Source organism: Crocodylus porosus, unplaced genomic scaffold (assembly GCF_001723895.1).
Source record: "Crocodylus porosus isolate Cpor-Errol unplaced genomic scaffold, CroPor_comp1, whole genome shotgun sequence".
Classification (NCBI taxonomy): Eukaryota; Metazoa; Chordata; order Crocodylia; family Crocodylidae; genus Crocodylus; species Crocodylus porosus.
Genome location: NW_017728906.1, coordinates 80,636,875 through 80,647,704, shown reverse-complemented (window position 1 = coordinate 80,647,704; position 10,830 = coordinate 80,636,875). Strand labels below are relative to the sequence as shown.

Here is a 10,830-nt window from a genome sequence, read left to right as displayed (position 1 = left end):
TTCCCGATGACACCAGCTCTGCAGTCTTTGGTTCACTGCGTGGATCCTCCTCTCCCTCCTCAGCCCATAGCCTGATGTGCTTTCCCAGGCAAGAAAGGATGGAAACAGAAGGATTAGGGGCAATAGTGGGACCCTTCCTGAGCACCTTCAGAAGGACAAGTCCAGTCACACAAGTGGAAATAGGATCTAAAAATCCACACAAGGAGTAGGTGAAATCGAATCTGGGCCATCAAGTCTGGTTTTCCCATTTTCAAACTATTTAGAAATGTTTAATAATACATTATTCACAGTAATGTGCAGTTCACAGTCCAAATTTTCTGTAAGAAGATAATCCTTTTCTTCGCCTCTGTACTATAAAGCTGAAGACTTATTTTTACATCAGCAAATCATTAGCTTTGAACTGCAGGGTTGTAACTTCTGAGCTGTAACTTCAGCATGGTCAAAAATTTTCTATATGACCACATTTTGCTATGTGCTATGCTTTGCTAAATGATCCTAAACAAATTACTTCAGTCAATTTGCCTCCTTAAAATTTACATAATACTTCTAGTGCCTGTCTAGTTGTGGTGGTGTGAAAATTAGTTAAAGCTTATATAATATTTGGAAAAATATTAGGTACTGAGGTAAATTACCCAGGTGACTCAATGGATTGATTATAATTCTAGATGTTATACTTGACTGAAAAGACATGGTAAATCATAACACCTATCACAAAATGTGAAATACTCCTTGCTTCTCTGCACTTTGCCTGTCTTAATACTCAAAGACTGTGGACATTCACACAAAAAATTAAAGTATTCTGTAGTAATTCGTTAAAGTGCTGTTGTCCAAAATTATGAACGTGGGATAGGAAAAATCAAGGTAATCCATCATCTGCTCCTCCTTATAAACCTTTTTCAGAATATCAAGGACTAGGAAGTAAAATGTATTTACATCAAGCATTTGAAAAAAAATAGTTAAGAACGAAAGGCATAGCAAGCTCCTTCAGTGCCCGGGGTCAGAGTGGGAATTATGCCAACTCCTGGAGAGCAGCAGGTTGGGGCAACGGTGGGAAAACAGTGTCTTTACCTGCCCTGGCTCTCTGCACTTCGGCAGCAGCTACTACTGCTGTAGCAGAGTCGGCTCAGACTGCTGCAACTGGAGACCACACTTGCTGCAACACTATGGTACAGGCACCCCGGGGGCCTCCTCTGGTGCTCCATTCATTCCATACATCCCTGGCCCTGATACATTACTGGGTGCAGGGATGCACCTGCTATGGCAAAGATCCTTTTGCAGGGAAATGTTCTGCTCCCCTTCCTGCACCCCCTCAGATACATTACTGGCCACAAGACTGCTATGGCTGGGCAGTGCAGGGATGCCCCTGCCCTGGCAGGGACTTTGGGGGAGAGAGAAGGTGCCATTCCGGGGTCCCTCTAGGTCAGCACCAAGGGCTGATGTTCTTGTTCACTCCCCGCCTCCAATTTACGCCACTGATGAGGTCACACAAAGAACACAGATCAATTAAGCGAGTTTTATACAGTTACATTTAGGAATTACTTCTCTTGTGTCACCCATTTGCACAAAGCCTGACACTGACTGAACCAGAGTAAGTGTCTGCAAAATACTGAATAGGTATCAGTGTGCAAAATCAGAAACTACCTAAAAGAAATGGAACTCCATGGAATTAGATAGAAGTGTCAATCTGAGCATTTACTCCTCTTGTAGTAGATTAAAGAACTCTAGGTGGGTGTTAAAAACATAGGATAAATGTGTGAGCATTAAATACAACATTTCCCTGTCTTAGCGAAGATAACCTATCAATTTGTGTGATTAAGAAAATATCCCCACAAGGAGCAAAAAGGAAATTATCCAATTAACCAATGACACACAACTGAACCGGGCACTGGTCCTGGAAGCAAACGCTACTTAATTTCTTCATTCTGAGTAATGCCATTAAAGTCAGTGGGAAAAACTATTTACTTAGAGCTAAATGTACACACAAGCATTTGCAGGATGTGGCCACCTTGGATTATGTTCCCTTTCTGTATGACTATCAGCAATCTGGGGGAAGGTACAGAACAACAAGCCAAGACACCTCGTTGCAACCCCTGGTTCTCTCATATACACACTGTTGAGACCTTTTGTAAGTAATGAGCCTTCAGTCACTTCTGTTGCTTCCTCTGCAAAACAAGGAAGATAATGCTCATCTAGTTGAGCACACTTGGTGGAAGGCAGAATTCACTGATAGTGATAGGTAAAATCAAAGCATTTTGTGATTCTTGAATAGAAGATGCCATGGTAATACAAAGGCAAAGGCAGACAAGGTTCTTTAGGTAAATCCAATATCTTTTATTAAACCAACTCAAATAGTTGGAAGAATTCTTCTTTGCAAGCTTTCGGGTACAGATACCCTTTGTCAGGCTGAGGAAGTGTCTGCAGATGGTCTGTACCCTTCCTGGATGGAGCGATAAAGCAGCCAGAGGCCAGTACGTATGCAAGAAAGCCAGTCAATGAAAATGCAAATTGGGGTAGTCAATGGGTCAGAGACAGGTGGGGGGCAGTGGGGAGATGGGGAAATCAGTGTAGCTGTAGTCAAAAGGTGGGCGGGGGGGAGAGAGAATTAATATAGACAGTAAAAAAAATAGAGAGGTTACCTGGGGAGTCAGATGTTAGGCAAGTTATAATGTGTCATAAATCCATAAATTGGATGGATTGATAACACTACCTGTCCAGGTAACCTCTCCACTTGTTACCAGCTATATTCATTCCCTTCTTCCCCCCCAACTTTCTGTTTCTCACCCACTGACTACAGCTACATTCATTCCCCTTCCCCCCACCTCTGTCTCACCTTGTCTACCTATATCCTTAGACCAACACAGCTACAACCTACACCCATGGAAATACAAGGGTTTTTAAACTAATTTAAAGCAGCTTACTGGCTGGTATTTTGAAATGCTTAGTTTTTATGTTTAATTTAAAGTCTGACTGCAGTCTAAGCTGCTTTTCCTATTTGTTGTGTCTCATTTTTCTAATCATCATCTTCAGAAGGGAGCAGCTGCTCTCAATCTGGGCTCGTATTCTCACCTCACTGGTTAATAAATTCTACTGCTTGTTTTTCATGAATCCTCCTCTGTCATGATAGAAAACTGTGCAGTCCAAGTGCGAGAGGACAACTCAGTTTAGTATCTGATGAAGCCACCCACCATTCACACTTTATCGTAAGTATTACTGTACCTTTCATCCAAAAACAAAGAGCAGACCAAATTTTACCTAACTTCAAGATGTACTTACGTGAATTTAATGGCATATTTCACCACTCATCATTCTGTACTGTAAAATTAAAAAAAAAACAACCAAAAAACCTTGCATACCTGGAAACACCATAAATAGAAGAGAATATACGCTAACCTTTGATCCACAGAGATACTGGGGCTGTGCATTAGGCTGCTTATCTCTCTGAAACTCCTGAGAAAAGGGTAACACAGTCCGAACAAATCTACAAAAGAAAAATACAGAAACAATTAGTTACACCTAATGCATTAAAATGCACTGTGCTGCTTCTGTCCATATGCAAAAACCAAGACTAGAACATAATCCTTTAAGTAAAGGTTACTTTCAGGGACATGGCACAAATTGCTGTTGCTCATCATCTTTTTTCAAATGATGCAGCTTACTTAAGCAGACAAGCAGTAGCAGCCAAGTGGCGGCTGCTCTTCGCATGAAATGAGCACTGCTTGAAACACCATTTTGGACAGGCTGGAAGATGACCATTTATGAAACTTTCTACGTACATAACAATGTCACTGAGCGGAGGTCTCAAAATCTGAGCTCCATAAAATATTTTCCTGAATATAATGCCAGCATTTAATTTTGGGGAAAAAGTAGTTCTGAAGAACATTCAAATTTAAAGATATAGTTGCTTATTACTCATGTCACTTTTCTTCCCCTTTTCACAGTTATAATGGTGTACCAGGCAAGACTTGCTTTAGTGAGCTTTGTTGGTAAGAAACCTATTTTTCTGAGTCATTAGACATTTAGAACAGATGGAAAGGTGGCTTATCATGAAAAACAGGGAGGCGTCTATGTAACAATTTGAGGTACACAATAAAAAACAGTGAAGACAAAACCAAAAAAGGGTAAATGGGAAAAGCAATTAGTTAACGAAATCAAGAGGCAGAAAGTAATATTTAAATATGTTACGTATAAAAGGAACAGCAGGGTGGAAATCATGTTTACAAGTTGTCACAATAGCTTGTAAAACTAAGGATGCCCAGAGGCCCAAATCCTAAACCCGTACTCCTGTAAGAAAGGATGATGGTAGGGACCTTTGGTCATGAGAAGCCTGTTTGCAAAACTGGACTTCTGATATTTTGTGCAAGACTTTTCCACGTTTTCTGCACAATTATAACTTGGGCACATTACTACAAATTTAATAACTGATTTCTACTACACCAGGATAACAATCCTACAGTTACGTAAGTCTGTGCAACTATTACTATAAGTAAAGTAATAAAATGTGCTCATTTGCAAGAGAGGGATTAAATTCTTAAAGTTGGCAAAGGGCATTTCAAATGTGGCTTTTAAAACATGCAGGGACAGAAATATTGATCACACTAACAGCTGCAGGTTAGCTATTTGGAAAATGAACAGGGGGACAGTCTATCCCATAATTACTTTTGCGGGATTTTAACCACCTAGAATAAATAAGTATATGAGAAAGAAATTAAACTAATACAAGTTTCCTAGTTTAAAATCGAAATAAAACACATCTGAAACACAACTTACCAAGAATTAATTATTTAACCCCTATTTTTTCTAGGCATATCATAGGCACACTGTGATAAACTTAGGATACCTATTTTCCAGCTAACATTAAAAATAGCTTTGATTTTCAAAGCAATGATAAATCTCTCAAAGATCTGGAGATGGGGAGAGCACAAGGATTAGAGAGAGCCAGGAATAAACAGGGACTGAAGACTCTTTTACATAATACGAATAAGCATGAAAACTCCCAAACATAGAAAATAAACCATGGCTTGAAAACATTTCCTCTCTTCTTAGAGTTTTATTTGACATAACATGAACCCTCTTTGTGGATTCTATAACATTATATATTTCTGTATTTTAATAAAAACTACACAAAAAAGCACAAGATTTTTAATTGTTAACATGGCTTTTAAGAGGGTCTTTTCAAACTATTTGCATTTGTAAAAATCTAGTAACTGTCTGCATTTAACTGTTTCTGAGGAAAGGGTCATTTGGTTATAATGCATTTGATAGAGTAAATCTATGATCCGATATATTAAAAAAATCATTTAAAAAAATCCCCTTTCATTTGATTTCCCAGATTTATTAGTTCCCTCCCCCCCCGCATAGTATAGCTTGAATGCACTTAGTTAGAAGCTTTCTCCTGAGATTATTTGAATTTGTTCTTAAGAGATTTTTCATTAACAGGTTTACCAAAAATGTAAACATTTGACAGAATCAAAGTAATCCTGGATTTAGGAAGAGATTATTCTCTGTCTCGGGTCCCATTTTCTATAAACTAACACCAATTTTTATGCCCAGGGAAAAATCAAACCAGTGAAAAGAGGGACAAGAAGAACACCTACACTACACCCTAGCATCTCAGATGAAAGCAATTTGCAGTGCACCAACAGACTGACGTATTTACCTGGGCTTTGCCACTTTTCTGAAGAATGTTAATTTACAGTTTCAAAAACAAGCATGATTCATGAAATATCTGAAGGGTGGTTACATGGACTATTCCCTGCGGCCGCAGGGGACAGGACAAGGAGCAAGGGTCTTCAAATTGCAACAAGGGAAATTTAGGTTGTACAAAGGGAAGACATTTCTCACAACAAGAGTGGTTAAGCATTGGAACAAGCTACCCAGAGAGGCTTATCAAACCTCCTTGAAAGTTTTTAATAACAGGTTAGATAGACACTTAGACAGTTGTAGAGGATGGTTTCCACAGAGACAAGATAGTGCTTTGATCAGGGCTTGGACCGGGCAAGGTCCCTTCTAATCCCACTCTTCTATGATTCTCTGATTCTAAAGTCCAACACTGCATCTCTTCGCATCTTTATTCAGGCCCATCCCTATTATTAATTAATCGCAAGTGTTGCAAAAGCAAGTCATTGTCATTAACTGAAATGTCTTTAAGTGACCGGAGAAAAGGGAGCCACTCAGACTCCCACTCTGCCTGCACCCAAAGATAGAAAGGTGCTTGCCTGATAAGTCAGTCTCAAAAGAAATACTGCTCCTGAACAGCCTTCTGGGTTATGCTGTTAGTGATCCAAAATACATCTCTCTGTTCAGACTAACCACTCGATACAGTCCAAAAGTTTTCCTATGTTCATCTCACTATCTCCAATTCTGTCACCACAACAGCAACCAAGTAGCTTTTCTGAGAAGTTGAGGTCAGGGTCCTGTGCTGTACTGTACGTTACTCTCAGGTTTTCAGGGAAGAATTTCTATTTGGTCACGCCATAGAAAGCATTCGCTAGTGAATGCCCAGTCCCAGAGCAGCAGTACTGGGAAACCAGAGCTGCTGCTATATGGCCAGGCTGGAACAGCAGTGCCAGTTCTGCGCCGCTACTACGGGCTGCAACAGGGACCAAGCTTGCCAGCATGGAGCAAAAGTAAGGAGTGTAACAGAAGGGGAGAGAGACAGAAGTGAAGTGGGGGGGAAGAAACTGGGGGCTGCAGGAGAGGAGTGGCAGGGTGTGCAGAGGCAGGGGGAGGGAGGGTAGGTGACAGCTGTGCCTCCAGCTGTAGCTCCAGCCCCAACTCTGGGTTGAGGCCAGAGCCAGTGCACCAGCCCCCTCTCCCCCCCCAACTACCTTATGCTCAATTGTAAGGTGAGGGGTTCCCCCCCATATTAAAAGTGTGGGGGGAAACCTTGTTGTCTAATCAAGTAAATACAGTAGTACCCATCTGAAGTTAAATGCGAAGCTGTATGGAGTAGGGAGCAATAAACAAAAGGCAAAAGTAATGCACCTGATTGTTTAATCATTGTCAGATGCCCCTAATTGAAATTTGTCACAGTAACTCACCTCATAATTTTACCAAACATAACATTCAGTTATAAGCTTTTCTATTACGTGGAACTTGTCACTGCACATTGGGCAAGAAGCAAGGCAGACAGATTATCTACTTTTGACTAACACCTTGGCTGGTATTGAAAAGATTTGATTTTTATTTTTAAAAATTGCAGGGGAGATGGAAAAAATCAAAGCAACTGTTGAACTCCAGAAAAATCAAGGATGTCAGTCTAATCATCCCTCATTTACACTACTGATCTAGATGACTGAGTGAGTATGTCTGCAACAGGAAAGATAAGAGTATCAGCACACATGTATTAAATACAGGTCCAATAATAGTTTCCAAAACCATACATTGCAAAATGCTAGGTAGCGCCCTTGGAACTACAGGCACACATTCAATCTTCTAGAGTCCCACCTTCCACCCAGCTGAGGAATGCTGATGCCAGGGATGTTGGCAGCAAAACAGCTGTAGAAAGGTACTGACATAGACAGCGAGGAGGTATCACTTTTTGCATGCTACATCTTTCATGCGACAGCATTGTTTCTATCTGTCTTGTAAAGAGAATGTGAAAGTATTTATCCAATATCAGAAAAAGAATTAGAATTTTGATCAACTAACCAAAAGCAGACACCAAACTGCCTTTGGCAAAGGCATCTTGGGGTTTTCAGACAGGCATTCTAAGGACATTCAGAAGAAAAAATGTTTGAGAGATGAACTGGCATCTTCTGGGAAAGCAAACCAAGAGCCTTTCAGAATGTGTAATTCTTCATTCTTTGTATTTTCTTTCTTTTCTTTTTAATATAAGCCATATGAAAGGAGGACAGGAAAAAAAAAAAAATCAGAATGTAGTAAAAGAATTATCCTGGAGGCCCTAACATGTAGCTTATGCAGAATTAAGCCTGTGGTAAGACTGGAAATCTGCTATCATGAGAGTATAATTGAACACAGAGCTACTCAGATCAGGCTTGTAAAAGGTGGTAAGCCTTAGAGAGCCTGCTGTCACAGCTCTAACAGGGCTGACCTCCTAATTTCTCTGTAGTTTACATTTAGATCTAGTATTTTGATCACAGTCACACAGACATTGAAACATATGCCATCTTTAGGATGAAGAAAAGTATGACACTGCTTATCACATCATGTTTTAAAAGCAAATGGAAGATCTAACAATTATGAAGCCATGCTCTCTTTTGTCTTCTAGGTATCGACAAAACCTTGTCTCCTAGGAAACATCATGGAGATGAAAAAAACAAAGCAGCTCATAAAACTTCTCTGCACAATGTCAGTCCAAAGCTTGCAACAATATTTAGAGTAATGTCAGGGTTACTTAATGTTTGGGAGTTTGAAGCCAGCTGATGTGAACTATAGCCATTTCCTAATTAACCCTATTCTACTTTTGATCATCACCACAGCAGTCGTGTCCAAAGTGTTGTGGTTCAAAAATAGATCTGTACTACTCAAAACTTATAAGCAGGGCCAGACACAGACATGGGCTAACCAGGCAGCTGCCTGGGGCCTGGACAGAAAGGGGGCTCAAAAATGGTGAAAATGATTACAGGCAGCCCTCGACTTACAATGTTGCAAATTACAATGTTCTGCACTTACAACATTTATACACTGACACCCAGTTTCAACTTTATGATGTCAGTTTCAACTTTACAATGCTTGATCCGATGTGATGCCATGCCAGCAAATAAGTTCACTGCATTGCTCATCTCCCTGGAAAACATCTGTCCAAATTTCCTTGGACATTTTTTTTAAGAAAGCAGACAAGACTCCAGAAAAACCTGCAGCCAAGACTCCTGAGAAGACTCCAGCCAAGAACCCTTCAAAAAGTCCAACCAAAAGCCCTTCAATAAGTCCAGCAAAGTCACCTCGAAGAAGTCCTTCCAAATCAACGATTGCTAATTACAATATAAATACATTAATGTAGCTATATTACTCATCTATAATTGATCAGGTACAAAATTCTGGGGTATTTTTGGTGAAAATAGAGTATCAGGCTTTGGTTCAGGAACCAATTCCCCCATTCATAACCTTGTTTCTTATGAGAAAATTGGTTCCAAGTTAGGTTTCAACTTAAGACGTGGTTTTCAGGAACCAATTGTGTCAAAAGTCCAAGGACTTCCTGTATTATTATCACTATCTATGGCAAAGGGGGGGCCGATACTAAAAATTCCCCCCGGGGCCGCCAGGAGTCTAGGTATGGTGCCGCTTCTAAGCTAGAATGAAACCGACCTGCAAGACAGTGGTGCATGGAGAATAACTATGTTATTACGTGAAATGCTAGAGATCAGTTTTCTAAGCATAATCCTTCATTCTGGTCTAGGTACTTGGGACTACACAGGTAAGTCTGCCACGCAGCAAATGGTGACATTGAAGAGAAGTGCCACTGCAAAGCAGTAGGTGTAACTTGCTAGCAAACAACTTGGGGAGCTGGTGTAACAATGTTCTTTAACAGGGCCAGCCTCTTCCATGCCAAGAACCAGAATAATCTTTCCTCTGGGAAGAGTTACCACTATTAAGTAGTTCTAGGATTTGCTGCAGTATCTGTAATAGTTACTTGAACCCTTCCATGCAGGATACACTACAGAACGTTCATTCTAAAACTTTAGTCTGCTAAAGTTGCTTACAAATGACTCGCCCAGTAGCAGAAATGCCAGCCGGACATGAAGGAGGAAGTATTCATTACTTTTATCAAGGTAGCACCCAGCAGGGCCCCCTTGTACATGACAGATAAAAAAAATATTGGTATTGTCCAAGTTAAGACAAGATACAAACAGGTGGATATGAACAGATGGGGAAGCACAGGGAAAGGAGTTGATTACAAAACGTAAAAAGCAATGATCACAGTGTACCGACTGCCTTGCCACAGTTAACAACAGCCCTTTTTTTTTTGTTGGCATCATAGCACAGGAAATTTTTAAAGGGAAGATTTGGAAGAAAAGCAATGTGGCAGTGTTGTGGAAGGAGCTTTTTGTCAGGTCCAAGAACAACAAAAGCACAGGAAATATTTTGTTACCTGCTGAAAATGTTGACAAAAATATTTTTCTGCAGTTATTCCCTACTCACTTTTGTGCACACTAGGTTAGAACTTGGCACTGATGCCAGCACTCCCAGGCCTGCCACTGCTGGTACTACTTTCTAGTTATGCTCTAGTGGCATTTGTAAGAGGTATGAGGAATAGTTGAACAGGGGCAAGGACTGAATCTGCTTGGTAAATCTAGGATGGGGAAAACACGGTTGGTTCCCTTTATTAAAACTCTTCTTTAAACAGTGTAATCAATATAAAGAGGAGAAAAGGTGCGTATCCTTTCTTAAATATTTCCATACAAAACCTGTCCAAAAATCTTCCATGCTTTTAGGAACTATAAAAGAGCCACAAGCGAGCTGTGCATTGAGAGATATGAAAAGCTGCTATAATACAGTTTTCACTGATTAAAAGAGGCTCTTGTCTTTGCATAACATACTGCAGTAGTCTATTATCATAAGAAATCATGTCTGATTAATTCAATTCATATTTTCTGTAGATTTGGATACAGTGGTGAGGTGTTTTGGGAAAGAGAGAACTAAAAGTTGACTCTGTACTCTCATGAACTTCACATAATGCGGTCAAGGGGCTATTAAAAAAAAAAAAAAAAAAAAAAAGACTGCCAATTAATGGCACATTTGCAGAAACAAGACTCTAAAGGAGTAGGCCGTGTTAGATCAACACATAACACACAGGAGGACTGAGAACAATGTTAAATCTATCTAGAGCAGGGCTGAGCAAAATGGCAAATCTGGCCAGTGGCCAGACTC

The 10,830-nt window shown here is 40.2% G+C and overlaps 1 protein-coding gene across 1 annotated transcript in view; it reads right to left on the bottom strand.

Moving 5' to 3' along the window:
• Positions 1-10,830, bottom strand: part of CYFIP1 (cytoplasmic FMR1 interacting protein 1) — a 129,302-nt gene that overhangs the window by 42,945 nt on the left and 75,527 nt on the right. The window contains exon 25 of the mRNA XM_019528472.1: positions 3,391-3,478. Coding sequence (XP_019384017.1) covers positions 3,391-3,478 — 88 coding nt within the window. The remainder of the gene's footprint in view (positions 1-3,390; positions 3,479-10,830) is intronic.